General features: G+C 46.0%; 2 protein-coding genes across 4 annotated transcripts in view; one reads left to right on the top strand and one right to left on the bottom strand.

The window, feature by feature from the left end:
- The window catches only part of TBX1 (T-box transcription factor 1), a 105,992-nt gene extending 87,033 nt beyond the window's left edge, over positions 1–18,959 (top strand). The window contains exon 8 of the mRNA XM_058158663.1: positions 18,913–18,959. Coding sequence (XP_058014646.1) covers positions 18,913–18,944 — 32 coding nt within the window. The 3' untranslated portion in view covers positions 18,945–18,959. The remainder of the gene's footprint in view (positions 1–18,912) is intronic.
- Positions 1–24,059, bottom strand: part of GNB1L (G protein subunit beta 1 like) — a 49,434-nt gene that overhangs the window by 7,645 nt on the left and 17,730 nt on the right. For 2 of the 3 annotated variants that reach the window (XM_058158670.1, XM_058158668.1), the window contains exons 2-6: positions 13,347–13,486; positions 12,235–12,363; positions 11,019–11,181; positions 4,569–4,666; positions 83–305 (exon numbers count right to left, since the gene is read on the bottom strand). In XM_058158670.1, the coding sequence (XP_058014653.1) occupies positions 83–305; positions 4,569–4,666; positions 11,019–11,181; positions 12,235–12,363; positions 13,347–13,465 (732 nt within the window). In that variant the 5' untranslated portion in view covers positions 13,466–13,486. Of the gene's footprint in view, positions 1–82; positions 306–4,567; positions 4,667–11,018; positions 11,182–12,234; positions 12,364–13,346; positions 13,487–24,059 lie in introns of all 3 variants that reach the window. The other variant, XM_058158669.1, reaches the window with a different exon arrangement.

The following is a 24,059-nucleotide window of genomic DNA, read 5'->3' as shown; positions in this document are numbered from 1 at the left end:
AAATATTTTTTGCAAAGTCTATCCAACTGTTAGTGCAAAAAAATGGAAGAAATGAAGAAGGGAGGGTGACCAAGAGACTGACCTCCAGTTTCTCTAGCTCGGTGTGGCTCCAGACGCAAAGCTTCTTCTCCGAGGAGCCGGACACTCCCTTGGTCTTCTCCGAATCGAAGTCAAGGCTCATGACCGGCTCCTGATGGCATGTGAGCCGACTCAATATTCGCCCCATGGACAAATTCCACAGAACCACCGATCCGTCCTCATAGCCGACCAGAAGGTGAGGATGAGAGCCAGCGCTGGGCTGAGACCGGAGACAGCAAACACAGAATGAAGTCAAATCAAGGTAGTCCTTGATTTACAACCGTTTGCTTAGTGACCAAAGTTATTGTTCTGACCTAGGCTTCCTGAGACAGTAAAAGACACACAATTGGTCCCCAAAACCCTATTTTTTATTTCAACGGCTGCGAATTCTGTTCATTCCCAGCCCGTGATGAGTCACTAATAGTTTGTAAAGAGTCTTTGCTGCAATCCTTTGGGATAAGGCTGATAAGCACCCACCTTTATCTCCCTTGACACTGCCAAAGACCTAATTGGCAATTAGCTTTGCAAGGCCGCACGGAGCACAGAGCTTCAGAATTTAAACCGACCAGCACGAACAAAGCTGCTTCCTACAAAGGCTCACGGGCCTTTGCTCCTGCTTTATGTCTTATGGGAGGGGCCAATCATCTCCAAGCCCTACTCCCGAGTCGTCTTAACTGTTCTTGCCTTCTGGCAGCTCTGCGCATGCACGCACTGGGAACAGACTCCCTCTGTTCCTCTGCCTCGCTGAGGTCAGACTCTGGAGGCATCGGAGTCCGCACATAACTCCCAGATGGCCCTGGCCCTGTCTCTGCCTCTGACGCAGAGCCCTCATCCGAGCCTTCTCCAGACTCCAGGACTGGCCCATGTTCCTCCCCAACCTCCTCACTGTCTGACTCTGCTGCCAGCTCCGCAGGTGGACCACAACAGTTATAAAGGCACTGAAAAAAAGTTGAATTAGAACTGTTTTTCACACTTTAAGTCCATGTTCCTAGTCTACCCTTCCTTGAACACAACTCTACCTTAAATGTCCAGCTCAACAGGTGACCCCACACTACAGGTAATCCTTGATTTACAACAGTTTGTTTACTGACCGTTCGAAGTTACAATGGCATTGAAAAAAGGGTTTTTCACACTTATAACCCTTGGTTACGTGATCAGAATCCAGACACTTGGCAACTGGTTCATATTTATGACACTTGCAATGTCCAAGGGGTCATGTGATCCCCTTTTGCGACCTCCCTGATAAGCCAAGTCGATGGGGGAGCCCGCAGATTCACTTAACAACCGTGTTTCTAATTTAATGGCTGCAATGATTCACTTAAGAAATGTCATAAAAGGGATGGGGGTGGGGGTGAAGGGAAATCACTTAACAAATTTCCCACTCAGCAACATACATCTGGGGCTCAATTGTGGCTGTAAATCGAGGACTACTTCTATACGTGTCCTAGGACGGGGGTCTCCAACCTTAACAACTTTAAGACTTGTGGACTTCAACTCCCAGAATACCTCAGCCAGCAAAGTCCAAAGCACACATTCTCGTAGAGCAGTGGTTCTCAACCTTTATAGTGCTGCGACCCCTTTAATACAATTCCCCACGATGTGGCAACCCCTTTAATACAATTCCCCACGATGTGGCGACCCCAACCGTAAAATTATTTTTGCTTTGAATTTATCGCGCCTGAAGCCATATTGGCTAGTGATCTGAACTGCTTGCGATTGCCTTGAGGACGGAGGCATTAAAACGGAAACTCCTCCCCTATTAAGTTTATCGCGCCTGAAGCCAGATTAGGCTAGCGATTGGGAGTGATTGCAGCTGGCTTGAGAGGGAGACATCAGAGCAAAGATTTCTCTCTTTTTTAATTCATCGCGCCTGAAACCGAATTCGGCTAGCGATTTGAAGAGCCTGCAGCTGGCTTGTGGAGTCAATCATCTTCGACTCGCAAGTATACTTCCTATATTTCTGATGGTCTTAGGCGACCCCTGGCAAATCGTCATTTGACCCCCAACGGGGTCGCGACCCACAGGCTGAGAACCGCTGTCGTAGAGAGAAGTTCCCTGAGGATGGGCTCCAGCACAAGTCCAAAAGCTTGGAAGACTAAACCTCTGGTCCCGGTGACCAACCGAGATTGGATGGTGCGTGTGGTCTTAAATCAAGGACCACCTTTATAAAGTGGCTGCTCCATCCAGGCTATTTTTCACCACCATTTCACAACCCCATCGCCGGCCCCACGTTGGTCTTGCTACAGAGCATGCTGATGGGTGTGCGATTGTCCGATTGTTTCGTTTGTGTGTGGATTTATGGTTTGTGCGGCACCTCAGGTTGCCTGCTCTGCTCAGTTTGTTTGGGCTCCAGGCAGGCTGACATATTTCCCTGCTTTGCAAGAGGATCTTTTATTATCGTCGCGATACCGATCAACTCCTCCGAGGCAAGTCACACACTTTCCTGGCCAACTGGGCGAGGTTAAATTTGCTTGTGTCTGTGTGAGCGCGCATGCGCGCACATACACACACACGCCTCGATCGTCTTCCCTTCTTTTTCCCACTGGGATTGTTCTTCAGAAACCGCATGTACGAACATTTCCAGCGAAGGATGCGATTTATACACAGGTCGTCCTTGACTTCCGACCACAACTGAGCCCCAAATTTCCACGGTTAGGCGTCAGTTTGGCTTCCCCGTTTTTTCGACCTTCCCTTGCCGCAGTCGTTCAACGAATCACTGCAGTTGTTAAGTTAAAAGGGACCACGTGGACCTGGGAGACTGCGAACGTTGTTAACAGATTAACAGGGCTGAAAGGGACCTTGTAGGTCATCTAGTCCAACCCCCACCCCCTCACCCCTGCCGAAGCAGGAGACCCTACACCGTTTCTGACAGATGGCAGTCCAGTCTCTTCTTGAAAGCTTCCAGGGATGAAGCTCCCACAACTTCTCAAGGCAATTCGTTCCATTGAATATGGAAATAACAGAGTTGGAAGGGACCTTGGAGGTCATGTAGTCCAACCCCAACCCCCCCACCCAAGCAGGAGACCCTACACCATTTCTGACAGATGGCAGTCCAGTCTCTTCTTGAAAGCTTCCAGGGATGAAGCTCCCACAACTTCTGAAGGGGCGACTTCTGTTATATTAGTGGATTGTTCTGTCAGAAAATTCCTCCTTATTTTCAGGTTGAATCTCTCCTTGTTCAGTTTCCATCCATTGTTTCTTGTCAGGGTGCTTTGGAAAATAGCTTGATCCCCCTCCTCTTTGTGGCAGCCCCTCAAATATTGGAAGACTGCTGTCATGTCTCCCCTGGTCCTTCTCTTCCCTAGACTAGCCGTGCCCAGTTCCTGCAACTGTTCTTCGTATGTTTTAGTCTCCAAGTCTTTGATCATCTTAGATTCAGATTAACAGCGTTGGAAGGGACCTTGTAGGTCATCCAGTCCAACTCCCCACCCAAGCAGGAGAGCCTTCACCATTTCTGACAGATGGCAGTCCCGTCTCTTCTTGCAAACCTCTAGTGATGAAGCTCCCACAACTTCTAAAGGCAACTTCTGTTCCATGGGTTGATTGTTCTCACTGTCAGAAATTTATCCTTAATAATTATTATTACATGCCCAAATTTTGACCACGTGATCAAGGGGATGTTACGACAGTCCTTAAGGGCGAGAAGCTGTTTTAAGTAGCTTTTTTTCAATGTTGTGAAAACTTCGAACCCATCGCTAAACAAATGGCTTTTCAAGTTTAAGAAGTACCGTATCATTAAATTTGTGAACTCATGGGTGTGCTTTATGACCAAAGCATTTACTTTACGACGGCCGCGTTTGCTTAACGACCCCACCTCCCAAATGTCACAAAATCAGGCCAGTCACATACTGACCCACTTAACAACCGGCATGATACGACTGTCATTCCAAGCTCAATTACGGTCGTAAGTCGAGGACGGTTAGCCTAACTGAAGGCAATTCCCATTTCCCTCCTGCCTTTAAACAGCATAATTCCAGGTAGTCCTCGGCCTACAACAGTACATTTAGTGACCATCCAAAGTTACAACGGCAATTAAAAAAATGACTTATGACTGTTTTTCACACTTATGACCTTTGTCGCATCCCCGGGATCGTGTGATCAAAATTTGCTGGGCAAAGTGACTCACACTTACGACCGTTGCTGTGCTCCTCAAGGTCGTGTGATCCCCTTTTGTGACCTCCTGGCAAGGGCAAAGCCGGATTCCCTTAACACCGTATTATTTAACTTATCCACCGCAGCGATTCACTTAACCACAGGTGGCCAGAAAGGTCGCAAAATGGGGCGAAACCCGTTTTCACAAAATGTCTCGCTTAGCCACAGAAATGTCGGGGGTCAAATCGTGGTCGTAAGTCGAGGACCACATGCAGCTGATGGCTTTGGAGAATCTTTGGAAAGAAATAATTCTTGTAGGGAAGGATGATTCATGAGTTTCCGCCTCTTGGTCTGTGCGCCGGGAAACTGATTCCTAATTAGCTCCTGGTTGGCTTACCTGCCATATCCTCAGAGACATGGGCATGCCCAGCTTGGCATCCGCCTCCGGCTTCAAGGTACAGATTGATGTCTTGGATGGCAGCTCGAGAACACGAACCTGATATTAAAGAAACAAGTCGAATTGGTCAACAGCCAGGCATCAAGGAACCAAAACACAAAGCGGAAACTTTTTGAGTCTGTTGCAAGAGGCTGTGTTGCGACCCAGGCCCAAGTAGGTAGTAGGAAACTCCGTCACTGAAAAAACAAACAAAATTAATTCGAACAGCTGAGAATTACTTCATTTCCAGCGTCGTTCAACTAAATTAAAACAAATTCCTCCCAACACAAATCCCTCAGTCCTCAGTATCGCAAACCTTGGTCCCATTAGGCAAACGGCCAAAGGCCTTTCTTGGCAAACGTTCAGAAGACACCGATACAAAATAAATGCAAGAAGACGAAGCTACCAACGGTGTTTTCCGGCAAAGCTCAAAACACCGTTGCTGGTCTGTTTTAAGCCTTATGGGAGGGGCCAATCATCTCCTGGCCTTACTCCCAAGTTGTCCTCTCTGCTTGAGCTGCTCTTGCCTTCTGGCAGCTCTTCTCCTGCGTGCCTTAGGAACAGGCTCCTCCTGTTCCTCTGCCTCATGACTATCAGTCTCTGGAGGCTCTGGAGTCGGCACCTCACTTCCCGATGGCCCTGGCCTCACTTCAGCCTCATCACTGTCCGACTCCATTGCCAGCTCTGCAGGCTGCTGGCGGACCACAACAGGCTGGAGCAAACAAGCCCATATACGACAGATATGGGTAGATGCATAATTTTGTATTTATCTTATTATTTTGTCATGTTCATGTAGAAGATGTTGGAGATGGTGACCTTTTGAGAGCTGTATGCCAGAAGGCAAAGAGCAGCTCAAGCAAAGAGGATGACTCGGGAGTAGGGCCAAGGGATGATTGGCCCCTCCCATAAGGCTTAAAAGACCAGCAACGGCATTTGGGCTTCGCTGGAAAACAATGTTGATAGCTTCATCTTGTTGCATTTATTTTGTATCCGTGTCTTCTGAACGTTTGCCAAGAAAGGCCTTTAGCAGTTTGCCTAATTGGACCAAGGTTTGCAATAGGACTGAGGAATTTGTGTTGGGAGGAATTTGTTTTAATTTGAGTTGAACGATGCTGGAAATGAAGTAATTCTCAGCTGTTTGAATAAAGTTTGTTTGTTTTTTCAGGGACTGAGTTTCCTGCTACCTACTGTGGCCTGGGTCACAACACAAGCTCAGACTCCCTTGCATTCACACAACCCATTTGCTATTCTCAACATGAGGAGTTCCATGGGTGGGGAGGGGGGGGCCGTTTCGATAAATTTAATTTCTTTCAATAGTTTTTCAATATTTTCCCACCTCCCGTTTTTTTCCCCCCTCCCCTGCCTTGGCCTCCTTCCCAGCTTTATGTATGTCTACACACACACACACACAAAAATGCATTTGCTTGTCAAAATGCAATTTTTCAGGCTGCACGCAGAGTAGCTAGAAGGTGGCCCTGCCAGCCCAGCGTGTTGCATTCAACACGCCACTTAAAAATTAACCTTCTAAACTAACCCTGCGCCGAAGCCCCCCCCCGCCCTCCCGCCGGGGAGATTTTAGGAATACAAACGCCAGTTGGAACAGTTTGTGGATTGTATTTCAATTCCTGCCGTGTGGGGTGTGTGTGTGTGTGTGTGTGTGTGTGTGTGTACGTGGGGGGGGGGGAGAGGACGCCCCACATCTATAATTTACGGCTGACACATTTTTCAACGGGAAGGAGAGCAAGCTGAGCTGAAGCAAGGGGGAAAAAAAACAACCCTGAATGGATCTTGCGAGAGAATCCAATAGGTCTTGCTCGGTTCTGCTTTGGGTACCACCAAGGGAGTCAGCGGAGTTTGGGCACGTGCAGAAATTCGAGGCCTTTAGATGAGATGCACCAACTGTGAAATGCGCTGCCTGATCCTACTGTAGATTTTTTTTTTTTTGAAAAGAAGAATATGGGAAGAAGCTGGCTTATTTATTATTGCTATCCATATAGATCTGTCTCTTTCTTTCTTTCTTTCTCTCACTCTCTCTTCCTCTCCTTCTTGCCCTTCCCTTCCTCCGTCCCTTCCTCCCACTCTTTTCCCTTCCTTTCCCTCTCCTTTCCTTCCCTTTCCTCTTTTCCCTTCCCTGTCCTTCCTTCCTTCCCTTCTCCCTTTCCTCTTTTCCCTTCCCTCTCCTCCCTCCCTCCCCCTTTCCTCATTTTTCTTCTCTTCCCTCTCCTTTCCCCTTCCTTCCTTCCCTTTCATCTTTCCTTCCCTTCCCTTCCCTTATCTTCCCTCTCCTTTCCCCTTCCTTCCTTCCCTTTCCTCTTTTCCCTTCTCTTCCTTCCTTCCCTTTTTCCCTTCCCTCTCCTTTCCCCTTCCTTCCTTCCTTCCCTTTCCTCTTTTCCCCTTCCTTCCTTCCCTTTCCTCTTTTCCCTTCCCTTTCCTTCCTTCCTTCCTTCCTCTCCTTTTCCTCTCCTTTTCCTCTTTTCCTTCTCTTCCTTCCTTCCCTTCCTTGTTTTCCTTCCCTTCCCTCTCCTTTCCCCTTCCTTCCCTCCCTTTCATCTTCCCTTCCCTTCCCTCTCCTTTCCCCCTTCCTTCCTTCCCTTTCCTCTTTTCCCTTCCCTTCCCTTCCCTTTCTTCCTTCCCTTCTCCTTTTCCTCTTTTCCCTTCCCTCTCCTCCCTCCCTCCCTTCCCCTCCCTTCCTTTCCCTCTTTTCCCTTCCCTTCCCTCTCCTTTCCGCTTCCTTCCTTCCTCCCTCCCCTTCCCTCCCCTTCCTTTTCCTTAATAGCAGTAGTTCTCAATCCCGACAACTTTAAGATCTTTGGATTTTACCTCACAGAATTCTCCCGCTAGCCATGCTGATTGGGGGAATTCTGGGAGCTGAAGTCCATACATCTTAAAGTTGCCATGGTTGAGGAGCCCTGCTGAAGAATCTACATGCATAGCATTCCCATCTCCCCTTTCTTCTGCCCATAAAGTGAGCTAGGTAGGATGACGAGAGAGTGAGCACCAAATCATCTCTTGAGACTTCTCTTGGCTGAAGTCGGCCTCAATCATGGTCCTTGTCTTCTCTTGAGACTTCTTTTGACTGAGATTGGCCTCAAACATAAACCTAGCATTCTCACGGACTTCTCATGGCAGGGATTGGCCTCAATCATGGTCCTTGTCTTCTCTAGGGACTTCTTTTGACTGAGATTGGCCTCAAACATAAACTTAGCATTCTCACGGACTTCTCATGGCAGGGATTGGCCTCAATCATGGTCCTTGTCTTCTGTTGGGACTTCTTTTGGCTGAGATTGGCCTCAAACATAAACCTAGCATTCTCACGGACTTCTCATGGCAGGGATTGGCCTCAAACATGGTCCCAGTCCCAGTCTGACACACCAGTATTGCTTGTTCCAAGATTGGACAAGTTGTGTCATGAGTATCTTTGGCTAGATTGACAGAATCTTCACCCATGTAGCCGTCGGGCCTTGGAAAAATAATATCCTACTTAGCATGTAATTTAAAACCAGAAGGTTTCCCCAGGAAAAAAAAAGTTTTTTTGTTTTTTGTTTTTTACTTTTGCCGGGGGTTAATACGGTTCTTCTGTGGCTACAGGTCACTCCATAAAAATGAGTTATCTCTCTCTCCTTTTTTTGCATATTTCTAAGGCATTTTAAACATGTTTCTGGCAAATTGGCAAGAGAAATGCATGTTTCTGGTGGTTTTAGGGCAATGCCTGCTCAGATCTTATTATTCATAGACAGAAACTGCGTCGAGGAGGGAAAAAAATCTATTTTGGGTAATGGCCAAGTGTAAACACATATTAAGTCTTCGTGTTAATCATAAGCCTCAAAGTGCTTTGGCTTGGTGTTTAAGGAGGTTTCCAGGTTTTATGGATTTTATGGAGTTTGTGTTCCAAATTTTTTTTTTATTAGTTTATCACTTAGACATGAGCTAGCAGTGTGTAGCGGCAGCCAAAAAAAGCACATACAGTCCTTGGTTGTATAAACAGAGTTATAGAATCAAAATCGCGTGAAGTATTAGTACCGTTTTACAACCCCTGGGAATACTGCATCCAGTTTTGGTCACCACATTACAAAAAAGAAGTTGAGACTTCGGGGGGAAAAAAGTGCAAAGAAGAGCAACTAAGATAATCAAAGACCTGGAGACTAAAATATATGAAGAATGGGAAACTCCTGTGGCCTATCGGCCCCTTTAACAGCCGAATCAGAGGAGAAGAAGGAGGCGTGGGAGTCAAGATCAGTGTTCTGTCCCCCCTTCGCCTCCATCCGAGTGATGGCTTAATTAGCCGGCACTATCAGCTCTGGCAGCAGAATAGCGAGCATCTGCCAAGTGTCTCTGTTATCTCCCTCGATGCCAATGAGTTACCCAGGAACAAACTTCAGCTCTTAGTTAATCAGTTGATTTGCCTGCTATGAAGAGGCACAGCAGCTCTCGCTGCCTTTATATCCTGTGGGGTGTGGCTCCATGACTCAGCACTTCCTAGGCCTGCCCCACCCCTGCTTCTGTTTTTCCCGCCTCTCCTGCCTACGAAACCTAGGGTCCAACCAAGCCTGATTGCCATCATCTGGGTCTGAAGGCGTGGCCTAAGGGGGGAAAGAGTCAGGAGACCGAGGCCTCATTATCTCTTCCACCTGGCCTGCCTCTGGCTCCTGGAGCTGAGCCAGGGAAGCTGGTGCTCCCAAGGTAAGTCCTGACGGCCCTTCCCCCTCACTTTCCAAGTCACTTTCTGGCAGGAGGCCCGGCTCCAAGTCACTTTCTGGCAGGAGGCCCGGCTCCAAGTCACTTTCTGGCAGAAGGCCTGGCTCGAGGGGCGCAGACACAACAATCAGCATCAAGGCAACCTGAGAGCTCCGAGGGGGAAGAGGTAATGGAGCTGGCAGAGAGAGGGAGAGACAGAGGCGGAGCCTGGGACGTCCGTCAGCCCTCAGGTGGAGAGTCAACAGCCTCCAGGTCTGGAGGTCGCTGATGAGGAAGAGGAGGAACAGCTGGGTCCAGTGCCTGATGCGTGGATGCAGAGGAGAGGAGAACAGTGGAAATCTATGAGCCAGTCCTCGGGACACAACAGCCATTGCTGCTAGTGAAGCCCCACCCTAGCTCTGGGGATAAAAGGCAGGAGGCGGAGATGAATAGGTGTGGCAGACAACTATTCATCTCCCTATCGGACAGACTTGTTAGCTTGCTGTGTGTGTGAGAGAGACTTTTTGCCAGGGCTGCCAGCGCTCATAATAAAGGAATCATTGGTTGATTACAGAGGGTTTGTCATCTTTGGGGAGCTGGGTCAGAACAGAAACCCTGGTGAAAATTGGGACATCCCGCAACCACCATCAAAGATGATCGAATTCGTTTAACTGTGCAACAGATTCTGACCTCCCCTCTCCCGTTAAGTTCATTGATCAGTATTTCCCACTGTCCAATTGATGACACCAGAGCAACCTTCCAGATTCCTTCCAACTCCATTCCCATGGCTCCAAGCTCAGAGGAACATCTTGGAGAGCCCTTGGCCAACACGCACGTCTTAGAGCAGGGGTGTCAAAGTCAATTTCATTGAGGGCCGCATCAGGGTTGTGTTTGACCTTGGAGGGCGGGGGGGGGGGGGGGCGGCATGGCGATGGTGGGCATGGCCAGCTCGACATCACTCGTGTCGGTGGCACTTGTGGCGGCCAAGTGCTAAGGCAGGACTTCCCCGAGACCCTCCCTCACTCTCATTATAATCTCCTTCCTTTCCTTCCTTCCTTCCTTCCTTCCTTCCTTCCTTCCTTCCTTCCTTCTTTGTAGCCTATGACTATCATTAAGTGTTGTATCATTAAGTGTTAAATTTGTACCCTATGACTATCACTAAATGTTGTAAGTGTTGTACTTTGATGAAGGTATCTTTTCTTTTATGTACACAGAGAGCATCTGCACCAAGACAAATTTCTTGTGTGTTCAATCACACTTGGCCAATAAAAAATTCTATTCTATTCTATTCTATTCTATTCTATTCTATTCTATTCTATTCTATTCTATTCTATTCTATTTCTACTCCTTCCTTCTTCTTTTTCCTTCCCTCTTCATTCTTTCTTCTTCCTTCCCACCTTTCCTTCTTTTTTTTCTTTGACCTTCTTCTTTCCCTTTCTCCTTTCCTGTCCCTTCTTGCGTGCTCAAATGCAAAAGGGGAAATGATTCTCCTTTTGTTTTCAGTTTGTTTTGATAGCCATCTGCCAGCGAAAACAGAGCTCGGGAGGGCCGTGCACGCCCTCCCCCCTTGCACCCCATTTTCGGTCCCGACGGCCTCCTGCAGTCCTCTGCCAGCGAAAACAGAGCTCCATTTGCTGTTTCCAGGCTGGCCTCGTGGGCCAGATTCTAAGCACCCCGCAGGTCATATCTGGCCCGTGGGCCTTGACTTTGACACCCCTGTGTTAGAGGAATGACTTACCTCTTCTAACCCTTTCCAGGGAGTGGCCAGGAGAGACCGTTTCTCTGTCACCTCAGAGAGGGAACATTTGCAGAACCCAACGTTCTCGGTGAAAAGGCTTTCGGTGACGACGTTCCTTCCTTCGGATAAGTCCCACAGGCAGATGTTCTGGTCACGGCCCTGACTTTGAAAATCAAAACGGTTGCTTGTCACACAAAAAGTCCACTGGGGAGAATATTCATTCACTTCTCCAGAGGTTTATTTAGATACTAGCTGATTGCCCGGGTATTTATTTATTTATCGCAATCCTGTATTACGACAGTCTCGTAGTGGTACAGGCAGTAATGTTTTCTTGATCATCAAAGCCTTGTTGAAAATGTCCAGACCAAACATAATTTCTAATGTTGGATTTTCCCCCTTACCAGAGGGAGCCCCCTTGTGGAGTACTGTGAAGCCATTACCATGGAAACTCCACTGTGTGTACAGTAGACGCCATTTTAAGGCAGTCCAGTAGAAGCCAAGGCACAACAGGCTGTAACTTAACAGAACACACACCCCGAGGGGTGTTAGGGGTGTCTTACCCCCACAGTATTTCTTTCCAGAGAGTTAGTCATAAGTGTACCAAGTTTGGTTGAAATTGCTCAAGGCATTCCAGAGTTATGCTGGAACATCCATTTATATATATATAGATTTAGCGTATATCTCCTGGGTCATTCGGTTTCATGGCAGTTCCTTAATGAAACTCCATGTTCCTAGTCAACCCCCTCCTTGAACACAACTCTACCTTAAATGTCCAGCTCAAGAGATGACCCCTGACTACAGGTACAACAATTCATTTAGTGACTGTTCAAAGTTACAATGGCACTGAAACAAGTGACCATGTTTCACACTTACAACCATTGCAGCATCCCCGTGGCCACCGGATTTATATTCAGATGCTTGACAACTGTTTCCTATTTATGATGGCTGCAGTGTCCCAGGGTCATGTGATCCCTTTTGCAACCTTCTAACAAGCAAAGTCAATGGGGCAGCCAAATTCACTTAACAACTGTGTTTCCACCCTAACAACTGCTGAGATATTTAAAGACCGTGGCCAGAAAGGTCATAAAATGGGGGCAAACTCACAACTGTCTCACTTGGCAACAGAAACACTGGGCTCAACTGTGGTCCTAAGTCAAGGGTTGTTTGTAATCAATGTTACCAAACTTGAATTACGCGTTGTTAAATGTAGGCTCACCTAAGAAGCCCATTTCTTCTGTTGGATAATGTTTTCACACAATACACTGAATTTCCACCGTGGCCATTCAGGCTGTCGCAGACTCGGCGCGTCTTCAGATTCCAGATATGGATCAGTCCGTTAGAAGATCTGTTTCAAAACCAAAACAATGAAAAGAAAAAGGAGAATTAACCAGGATTGTGACATTCTGACTTGGCGTTTAATACTGTCTTTCCCCCAAAATGAGACCGGGTTATATATTAATTTTTGCTCCAAAAGACGCATGATGGCTTATTTTCCGGTTAGGTCTTATTTTGGGGAAAATACAGTACTAAACGTCTCCATCTGCTGACGATCTTAACTGGGGCTTATTTTTGGGGTAGAGCTTATATTACAAACATCCTGAAAAAAAATCATGCTAGGGCTTATTTTCCAGTTGGGTTTTATTTTTGGGGAAACAGGGTACAACAGATCTCGCACGCAGTTCTAAAGAGCGAGAAGCTAAAAAGACGAGATAATTACATTTTCATCTCGCTTAAATGAAACATCCCCTCTAGTTCCTTTGCTGCTTCCTTGTGTCTGTTGTAGATTTTAAACCACTTAGATGGGATAACTTGTAAAATAATATACAGTAAGTGGCAGCATAAATATCATATTCTTGTATTTGTTAAAGGAAAGGTTTTCCCTGTCCAGTTATGTCTGATTCTAAAGCACAGTGCTCAGCTCCGTTTCTTGGCTGAGCCAGCGTTGTCCGAAGACAATTTCCGCGGTCACGTGGCCAACATGGTTATATGCCACAGACCCAGAATGCTGTTGCCTTCTCACCAAAATGGTACCTATTTATCTACTCGCATTTGCATGCTTTCGAACAGCTAGGTGAGCAGGAGGAACAGGAGCTCACCCCATCTCTCAGCATTCAGGTTTCAAACCCAGGCTATCAGCTCTCCAGCCGACAAACCCAGGGTCTTTAACCATTGAGCCATAGTGCCTCCCCTCCCCTTGTATTTGCAGTCTGTTGTATGAGGGGTCCTTGATGCTCTCTGAGCTTGCTTGTTTTCTTGCAGAGGTTTCATGATCCTAACTCGGTAACAATCATCGACGCTAGTCAACTTGCATGCTCTTTCTTTACTCACCCTGAGTAAAGAATGGGGAAATCTGGATCTGGGTTTGAACACTGAAAACACAGTGTATTAATGCCACTGTTTGTTCCTCGTAAAACGTAGACGGGATCTGGCGCAGGAACAGCTGCCATGACACAGCCGGTTGGAAGTTCCTGAAAAAGAAAAGAAAGAAAGATAGGTGGAACCAAAGGCTGGTTCAACCAGGCTGCTTGGCCTCTTGACCACTCCGTAGCCTTGCAATAAATAAAACTTTTAAAAAGAAAATCTTCACAGGCAACAGTTAAAAGCCTCCCAACTTCGTTTGCATTTCTTCCAAAAGGCACAAGTTTGGACAATACTACAGGCAATCCTACAGTTATGACTGTAACTGAGCCCGGAATTACAGTCATAAGTCATTGTGGTCATTAGCGGAAGAACTCATGTCATCAAAAAAGTATCATATTTTTCAGACTATAAGACGCACCTAAATTTAGAAGAGAAAAACAACAACAAAAGTTTTTGGCCTCCACACGCCCCATTTTCAGCCCTTTTTTCCGCTCTTTTCCAGCTTTTTTTCAGCCCATTTTGGGGGCTTTTTTCGGTTTGTTTTTGAGGCTTGCAGACAAGCCTTGAAAATGAGCCGAAAAAAGCCTTGAAAACGGGCTGAAAAAAGTCTCAAAAACAGGCCAAAAAAAAGCCTTGAAAACGGACTCAAAAAAAGCCTCAAAACGGGCTGAAAAAAGCCCTCCAAATGGGCCGAAAAAAGGCCTGAAAAAGACAGAAAAAAGGCTCAAAAATGGGGCACGCGAGGCCAAAAAAGCAGTTGGTAGGTAGGCGGGGCTTCGGCAATATTTGGTCTGTAAAGACACACAGACATTTTCACCTCCTTTTGGGAGACAAAAAAGTACGTCTTATAGTCCGGAAAAATACGGTAGTTTTCCAAAAAAGTTTTTGCGGTGGTTTTTAAGCAAAAGCATTCATTTCAATGGTCTTTTCTTGATGCCAAACTGCAGAAAACTGGGGAGATAGGCTGGGAACTATCAAAAAACATGGTGAACCATTGGTCACATGACTGTGGAATGCTGCGACCCAACTCCCGGTAGTCAAGTGACCATTGGGGGCGTGACTATTTATGAAAACCGTGTGTGTGTGTGTGTGTGTGTGTGTGTGTGTGCGCTTTAGGGCACTGAAAGCACTTGTTCTATCACTGCCATAACTTCTGTTCTGTCCCCCCTCGCCTCCGTCCGAGCAATGGCTTAATTAGCCGGCACTATCAGCTCTGGCAGCAAATTAGCGAGCGTCTGCCAAGTGACTCTGTTATCTCCCTTGATGCCGATGAGTCACCCAGGAACAAACAGCACTTCAGCTCTTAGCTAAGCAGTTGATTTTGCCTGCTACGAAGAGGCATAGCAGCCCTCGCTGGTTTTATATCCTGTGGGGTGTGGCTCCATGACTCAGCACTTCCTAGGCCTTCCCCACCCCTGCTTCTGTTGTTCCTGCCTCTCCTGCCTACGAAACCTAGGGTCCAGCCAGGCCTGATTGCCATCAGCTGGATCTGGAGGCATGGCCGGGGGGGGGGGGGAAAGAGTCAGGGGACGGAGGCCTCGTTATCTCCTCCACCTGGCCTGCCTCTGGCTCCTGGAGCTGAGCCAGGGAAGCCGGTGCTCCCAAGGTAAGTCAAGAGGGCCCTTCCCCCTCACTTCCCAAGTCACTTTCTGGCAGGGGCCCCGGCTCGGGGGGCGCAGACACAACACGAACAGTCATAAAACAGAAAGCGAGGACTGCCTTAACGATAACTAACAATCTGAACTGGCCTCTCCACATGCCATCCTCAGTGAAGCGTGCAAACCAGCATTTGCGTTCCCTGCGTCGGATGAGGAGAGCACATCTTTCTCCTCCTGTCCTGGCCATTTTTTACAGAGGCACGCTTGAGAGCGTTTTAACGAAGTGCATCACTGTTTGCAGTTTGGTGGCAGCAATGCTTCAGATAGAAAGTCCCTACAGAGAGTGGTGAGGCCAGTGGAGAATACTATAGGAAGCTCGCTTCCCATTAGTCAGGATGCTGCCTATAAGCGCTATGTGCTTAGAGCTTGAAGCATTGGTTAGAGACCCCACTTACCCACTCCATGGTTTGTTCTGTTGCTCCCCTCTGGGAGGAGATTTTGAAGTATTTCTAGCAGAACTACTAGATTCTGTAACAGCTTTGATCTTTATTCCATCCGTTTTGTAAACTCACAGGATTATTTTTTTCCGACATATACATATATATACATATACATATACTTGTTTTCATAGGTTTTCACAGGTATAGGTATGTAGGTCTTGGCATATTTGGGTCTTTTCCCATGTAAGGTTGAGAGTATCTTGGCGACATTTCGACGAGGTCTCATTCATCATCTTCAGGCTGGTATCTTCAGCTTCATGCTTCTCGAGAATACATACCTATACCCGTGAAAACCTACGAATATATATATATATATGTATATGTATATGTATATGTATATGTATATGTATATGTATATGTATATGCATATACATCTAAACTAGACTGTGATGTTTCTCTGAGTCATATGTGGGTGTGTATGTGGGTGTATGCATAATGGTTATCTTTTGAGAGCTGAATGCAATGAAAATTCATTTTATTGTATGCTGATTAGTGTACAGTTAAAGTGGCAATAAAATCTTCTCTTCTCTTCTTCATTTTGCTTCTACTTCTCTCATTCTTCTCCTTCTCCGTCTTTTCCCATTCTATTCTATTCTATTCTATTCTATTCTATTCTATTCTATTCTATTCTATTCTATTCCTTTTGCTTCTCCTCTCATTCTTCTCCTTCTCCCTCTTCTTTCCCTCCTCCTTCTCATTATTCTATTCTATTCTTCTATTCTTCTTCCTTTTGTTTCTGCTTCTCTCCTTCTTCTCCTTCTCCCTCTTCTTTCCCTCCTCCTCCTCGTTATTCTATTCTGTTCTGTTCTGTTCTGTTCTGTTCTATTCCACTCCACTCCACCTGCGGTTGACATCTGAACCAGACTGAGCAACCTGAGTTACAACTGATGGGTGAGATCAACGATTAGCCTGAGTTTTAATTTTAACAGATTGCATCTCTCGACTCCATCCAGACGCTCATTAAGAAACAAATTTTACGTGCCGGTTTATTGTTTGCATGCAAGGCATGAAGGCAACTCCTCCTCCGACGTTCTTTGATGTCACCCTTGCGGGTTTGTTAGCTTTCCGAATGTCACCTGTCAATGCTGATGAATGATCTTCGAGATTGATTTGCTTTGGGTGACTTTCAATGCCTTCGGGATCTTCAGCAGAGGCTCGTTCTTGGGACAAAATTTCACCAGGCGTCGCAAAATTCACACGAAGCTCCACCAAGCCAATGGCCAGATTTCTCAAGACCTTCCCAATGCTGGCATTCCTTCCTTCCTTCCTTCCTAGGGTGCCCTGACTTTATTCAGAAACACGCCACAGGGAAACATCCTGGAAGCCAACGAGCAATTCTGGAAAATGTATATATTTTTCCAGGCTAAGCAGAACAATGAACACACCCCGAGTCACCCTGAAGGCAATCTGGAAGGATCAGGGAAATTTTAATCACTCTTGTTCTTCCTTGTCCAAATGATTGACTGAAGTTTTGCTGATGGAAGGATAAGAACTGTGGTGTGTGAATTTGGGGAGGATCCTTTAGCTGGCACGGAACAAGATGTGCCGAGTGCGTGTTTTTACAAAGGTCTTATCTAAGGTGCAAGCTCGGCACAGGAAAAGATCAAATCGGTTTGGTTAGATCAGCTTAGTTGCTTCTTTTCTACCCTTTTTCCGAAGAGATGGAGACTTTGGAAAAAGGGGGCAGAGAACAGCAATTAACATGGTTAAAAGGCCTGGAGACTAAAACATGGGAAGAACGGTTGCAGGAATTGGGCACGGCTAGTCTAGAAAAAGAAGGGATGAGGCGGCTCAGTGGCTAAGATGCGGAGCTTGTCGATCGAAAGGTCGGCAGTTCAGCGGTTTGAATCCTTAGCGCCGCGTGACGGGGTGAGCTCCCGTGACTTGTCCCAGCTTCTGCCAACCTAGCAGTTCGAAAGCATGTAAAAAAAATGCAAATAGAAAAATAGGGACCACCTTTGGTGGGAAGGGAACAGCGTTCCGTGCGCCTTTGGTGTTGAGTCATACCGTACACGTGACCGCGGAGACGTCTTCGGACAGCGCTGGCTCTTTGGCTTTGAAACGGAGATGAGCAGCGCCCCTTAGAGTTGGCAACGACTAGCACATATGTGCGAGGGGAACCTTTACCTTTACCTCTAGAGAAAAAAAGGACTAGGGGTGATTTAAGAGCAGTAATCCAGTATTTGAGGGGTCTGCCACAAAGAAGAGGGGGTCAACTTATTTTCCAAATCACCAGAAGGCAAGACAAGAAACAACCGATGGAAACTAATCAAGGAGAGAAGCAACCGGGAATTAAGGAGAAACTTCCTAACAGTGAGAATAACTAACTATGGAATGGGTTGGCCTTCAGAAGTTATGGGTGCTTCATCATCGGAGTTTTTTAAGAAGAGACTGGACGGCCATTTGTCTAAAATTGTATAGGGTCTCCTGCTTGAGCAGGGGGTTGGACTAGAAGACCTCTCAGGTCCCTTTCAGCTCTCTTCTTTCTTTCTTTTTTAAATTTTTAATTTTTTAGTATAATAGTTCCATCTTTCATTAAACAGCGTGTCATCTGGGTACATGTATCTTTGTGCAATAATACTCAAAATTTACAACAGTATTCACTGCATTAATATTACTTCTCTAATTTTACAATACTAATATTGAACGTTATAAACATATTCACTTCTTCCTCTTGACATCTTATAATAGGAATATAATAATAATCTTAAACATGATAATCCTAACAGTCCTAAAAGTAATAATAATCATAGTGTTTATATCCCTCTCTTAACATATTTTCTGTATTTCGCTAATCTTCTTCCTTTGTTTCTCTATTTCTAACTTCCATTTTTATTCTCTAACCATCGATAAAATAGTTTCCAACTTCCATCTCTCTTCTAATTGATTGAACTAAGGGCTAGTTTGCTATATATATATTTTTCCACAAGTGGCAAAAAAAGGAAGGATCATCAATTGTAGACCTCGCTAACGTATTTTGTGGTGTTACTTCTCTCTAACTCTCCAAGTACCTTCAAACAATGTAGATCTAATGCATTCTGGCAGCCAACCAGGAATAAAATTCACTTCTAGAATTCATACAATTCATGCACTATCCAAAATTAGAGCATATAACATATCTGTGTAAAGTCAATGAAATGGAGACAGATAGACTCTCTACCCTAATGACCAGCTGGGTAGGCGTGGCTTGGGGGGTCATGTGACTCGTGGAAGTGAGTGACATCAAGTTGGCCATGCCTACCCAGGTTTTGTGGTTCCAGGTATTTTCTTTTCTGTGAGAAACGAGTTCAAGTGGCTCTTTTAGTTGCAGACCTCCTGGCCTATAAGGCTAATCAATAAAGCTATCTATATCTATATTTTTTTTTTTACACAAATGACAAAAAAAGGAAGGATCATGAACTGTAGATCTCGCTAACGTATTTTGCTTCTCTCTAGCTCGCCAAGTGCCTTCAACAATGTGGATCTAAATGCATTCTGGCAGCCAACCAGGAGTAAAATTCACTCCTGGAATCTGGAAAGTTTGTAGATTCCCAGATCCAACCATCAGCAGGAAAAACAGAAGCGTTTCACCATGAAGCTGGATGTCTCCAACTAAGTGTAGCTTTTTAAAAAATTCTTCTGACATGTTCCAAATTCCGATGCTCTTTATTTCAACGCGCGGTCCCCGAAAAGGTTCGTTTTCTAATTCATCATATCGTCTCCAAATATGCAGACGTCAGATAGATCACCTTGCGAAGAACAAGGTGGCCGTGGTGGCTCAGGCTGTAAAGATAGCCTGTTATTAAAACACAGCTGCCTGCAATTACTGCAGGTTCTAGTCCCACCAGGCCCAAGGTTGACTCAGCCTTCCATCCTTTATAAGGTAGGTAAAATGAGGACCCAGATTGTTGGGGGGGCAATAAGTTGACTTTGTAAACATACAAATAGAATGAGACTATTGCCTTACACACTGTAAGCCGCCCTGAGTCTTCGGAGAAGGGCGGGATATAAATGTAAATAAATAAATAAATAAATAAATAAATAAATAAATAAATAAATAAATAAATAAATAAATAAATAAATAAATAAATAAATAAAACAATAATAATAATAATCATCCTACCTCCCAGAGTTTTTACAAACACTCCCCGATTCCCACAGGAAAAATTCCAGCAGAATTCAGCAACTCTCGCGTTCCCAGTCCTGTCAGCTTGGCATTTCAATCTCACGTTTGAAACAAAAACAAAATCGCGGCTAAAGTATCGTGCAATTTCCCCCCTCCTTCCTGCTTCCCTTCGATAAGCTCAGCGTCCGAAGCCCAGATTAAAAATACATTATTTTTCTATCCACTTTCAACGCCATCCAAAAGGCAGGAGGAGCAGGAATAAATCTTTCCTAGCAAAAGCCACAAACCCGCGGAGCAGGTGTGTTTCTATAATCAGGGATCTAAAATTATTCAACCCATTCAGAGGTGCTGCTGATCCAATACGGGCAGTCCTCGACTTACGACCGCCGTTGAGCCCGAAATGACTGCTGTTCGGCGAAACAACAACAATTTTGTGAGGTTTTGCCGCGCGTTACGACTTTCTGGCAGGAGGCCAGGCTCGGGGGGCGCAGACACAACAAATGGGTGTGCAGAGAGGAGGAGGAGGAGGAGGAGGAGGGGGAAAGAAGCAGACTGTAAAGTCCTTGGTGCTCTCTGAGCTTGGTTCTTTCCTTGCAGACGTTTTAAGACCCAACTATGTAACACGATCAGTGCTAGAAGAGAATGGTGTTCTGTCCCCACTCACCTCCATCCGAGCGATGACTTAATTAGCCGGCACTATCAGCTCTGGCAGCAAACTAGCGAGCATCTGCCAAGTGTCTCTGTTATCTCCCTCGACACCGATGAGTCACCCAGGAACAAACAGTACTTCAGCTCTTAGTTAAGCAGTTAATTTGCCTGCTACGAAGAGGCACAGCAGCTCTTGCTGCCTTTATATCCTGTGGGGTGTGGCTCCATGATTCAGCACTTCCTAGGCCTGCCCCACCCCTGCTTCTGTTGTTCCCGCCTCTCCTGCCTACGAAACCTAGGGTCCAGCCAGGCCTGATTGCCATCAGCCGGGTCTGGAGGTGTGGCCTGAGGGGGGAAAGAGTCAGGGGACAGAGGCCTTGTTATCTCTTCTGCCTAGCCTGCCTCTGGCTCCTGGAGCTGAGCTAGGGAAGCCGGTGCTCCCGAGGTAAGTCCTGACAGCCCTTCCCCCTCACTTTCCAAGTCACTTTCTGGCAGGAGGCCGGGCTCGGGGGGCACAGACACAACAAATGGGTGTGCAGAGAGGAGGAAGAGGAGGAGGAGGAGGAGGAAGAGGAAGACTGTGGGGTCCTTGGAGGTTGGTATGTTTCCTTGCAGACATTTAATGACCCAACTATGTAACACAATCAGTGCTAGAAGAGAATGGGGTTTGCAGAGAGGAGGAGGAGGAGGAGGAGGAGGAGGAGGAGGAGGAGGAGAAGGTAGACTTGGGGTCCTTGGAGGTTGGTATGTTTCCTTGCAGACGTTTCATGACCCAGCTAACAACATCAGTGCATTACCAACCAACCAACCCAACGAAGCTCAGAGAGCGCCAAGAACCCCCCCCCACACACACACACCATAGCCTGTGACAGAGAGCAATGATTCATTCTTAAGCCTTGGTGGCGCAGTGGTTAGAGTGCAGTACTGCAGGCTACTTCTGCGGACTCCCAGCTGCCTGCAATTTGGCAGTTCGAATCTCACCAGGCTCAAGGTTGACTCAGCCTTCCATCCTTCCGAAGTGGCTAAAATGAGGACCCAGGTTGTTGGAGGCTAGAGGCTGACTCTGTAAACCGCTTAGAGATGGCTGGAAAGCACTATAAAGCGGCATATAAATCTAAGTGCTATTGCCCTTCCTTCCTTCCTTCCTTCCTTCCTTTCCTTTTCTTTCCTTTCCTTCCTTGTGATTAGAATGCAGTATCACAAGCCAATTATGTCCACTGACAGTAGTTTGATCCTGACGGGCTCAAAATTGACTCAGCCTTCCATCCTTCCGAGGTCGGTAAAACGAGGACCCAGATTGTTGGGGGCAAGAGGCTGACTCTGTGAACCGCTTAGAGAGGGCTGTAAAAGCACTGTGAAGCAGTATATAAGTCTAAGTGCTACTGCTACATCCAAAGGCATATACCCGAGGAAGCTCTGGAGCCCATAACGATATTCCTCATCCGTTCTTTAAACAGAAAGATGCTAAAACTTGAGCCGCGCTTTTAAGTGACATTTATTCACCGCTTCTTTCTCGCTAACCCCACTACCCACCACCCGCCCACCATATGGGCCTCTGGTGGCTCAACAGGCTAATGCAGTCTGTTATTAACAGCAGCTGCTTGCAATTACTGCAGGTTCAAGTCCCACCAGGCCCAAGGTTGACTCGGCCTTCCATCCTTTATAAGGTAGGTAAAATGAGGACCCAGATTGTTGGGGGCAATAAGTTGACTTTGTATATAATATACAAATGGATGAAGACTATTGCTTGACATAGTGTAAGCCGCCCTGAGTCTTCGGAGAAGGGCGGGATATAAATGCAAATTTTAAAAAAAATTGGAATAACCCCAGAGTCAGGAGTATTTTCCTTGGAGGTGATGATAATGCCCTACATAAATAAAATTCTGCTGTATAGCGAATGTAACTTCCAGAAGGGGGAAAAAAAAAAACCACTGGAATCTGAGCCAATGTCTTGAGGGCTTCATTTCCAAACGCTTCCATCTGGCCGTCGTGAACTTTGGCTAGAACTATTTTTCCACCCAGAAAACTCAGGATTCAGCAAAAGGGGGCGAAACTTAAAGAGTGATGATAATTATTTTTAGGACACCGAGCGAAAGCATATGGATCTCATTGCCATTTATATAGTCGAGGCACTGGGAAAAAAAAAAGAAAAGAAAAGAAAAGAAAGCTATTAATCAATACGAACAACCTACGGAGTAACATAAACATTCATCATTCTAATATTCTCAAGGTGTCAAAAAGAGGGGTTGTTTTTTTTCTTCTCCCCCTTCTTCTTCCAGCCATGGACACAGTTGCCTTCAGTTTTCAGCTGCGTGACCCTCCTCAGCCCATTTTCAGGACAGAAAATACATTCGGAGGCTGTGAAAAACATAAGACCGTATTCAGAAAAAAAGAAAAAAAAAAGTGGTGAAAGAAGAATCGAGAAGAAGGGAAAAATCCACATTTGCGTCTCTCTCTCTCTCTTTTTTTTTTTGCTTTAAAGCACATTAAACATTAAAATGAGGCATGAAAAAACAGCTGGAGCAAAAGAGACAATTCCTTTGCAAGCCCGTCACCGGCTCAATTCTGCAAAAAGAGAGAGAGAGAGAGGAGTGACCGACAGCTGTCCTATTGTACGATAAAATTCTTCCGGTAAAACACAAGCGTGAAAGCAAAGATGGCCTAAAACCAACATCAGAAGCTCTTGTTTGCCCTCCTCTTTCTCTCCAGTTCCGCCTGCTGTTACCTTATGCCTCCCACCGACCCGTACGCTCACACAGAGAGGGACTTCTCAGGGTGCCATCCGCCAAACAATGACGGCTGGCGGCCTCCAGGGGTAGGGCCTTCTCTGTTGGAGCTCCTACGCTTTGGAACGAACTTCCCCCTGGTTTACGCCAAGTGCCTGATCTTCGGACTTTTCGCCGTGAGCTGAAAACGCATTTATTTATTCAAGCGGGACTGGCTTAAAAGTTTTATTAAATTTTAATTGGGGTTATTTATAAATTTTAAGGTTTTACATTTTTTAAATTTCGGCCATCTTTGTAATATGTTTGGTTTTAAGTTTCTGTTTTAATGTGTATATTGTGGGTTTTTATTATCTGGCTGTACACCGCCCTGGGTCCTTCGGGAGAAGGGCGGTAGAAAAATCTAATAAAATAAATAAATAAAATAAATAAATAAGAAATGTTGTGGGCCACCTGCGGCCAGCAGAGTCGGAGAGTGAGGAGGTTGGGGAGGAACATGGGCCAGTCCTGGGGACTAAGGAAAGCTCGGACAAGGGGTCTGCATCCGAGGCAGAGAGGGAGTTAGACAGCAGCGAGGCAGAAGAACAGCTGGAGCCTGTTCCCAGTTTGCACATGCGCAGAGCTGCCAGAAGATGAGAACAACTAAGAAAACAGGGTCAACTTGGGAATAAAGCCACATCTTGGAAGTGATTGGCCCCTCCCATAAAAAACAAAAGAGGAGCGAACGGGGAGGGGTCTTTTGCAGGAAACAATTCGTTTGGTCGGTCGTTTCAAGAGTGGGACGATCTGTCCGTGACTCTGTGCCAAGTTTGGCCTTGCACTGCCTTTTGGAAACTATTGACATGGCAGCTTTCCAAGCGAGATAAGGTCTGTGTTGATAAATATTCCTCTGAAAGACTGTTTGCCAAGCCTTGCTGACTGTGAATGAAAGGAATTCACAGTTGTGGAAATAAAAGAGGATTTGCCAGGGGACCAAGACTCTGCTTCCTGCTTTTTAAGGGAGCCTAGGTCAGAACAAGAATGCATATCAGTTTGAACTTAATGGAAGTTGGGCATATTTGAAGGACGGGAGGAATCTAACTTAGAAAAACAGAGATGACCGCATT

Source organism: Ahaetulla prasina, chromosome 15 (genome assembly GCF_028640845.1).
Source record: "Ahaetulla prasina isolate Xishuangbanna chromosome 15, ASM2864084v1, whole genome shotgun sequence".
Taxonomy (NCBI): domain Eukaryota; kingdom Metazoa; phylum Chordata; class Lepidosauria; order Squamata; family Colubridae; genus Ahaetulla; species Ahaetulla prasina.
Note: the sequence above shows the minus strand (reverse complement) of the source record. Positions and strands in the feature narration are given on the sequence as shown.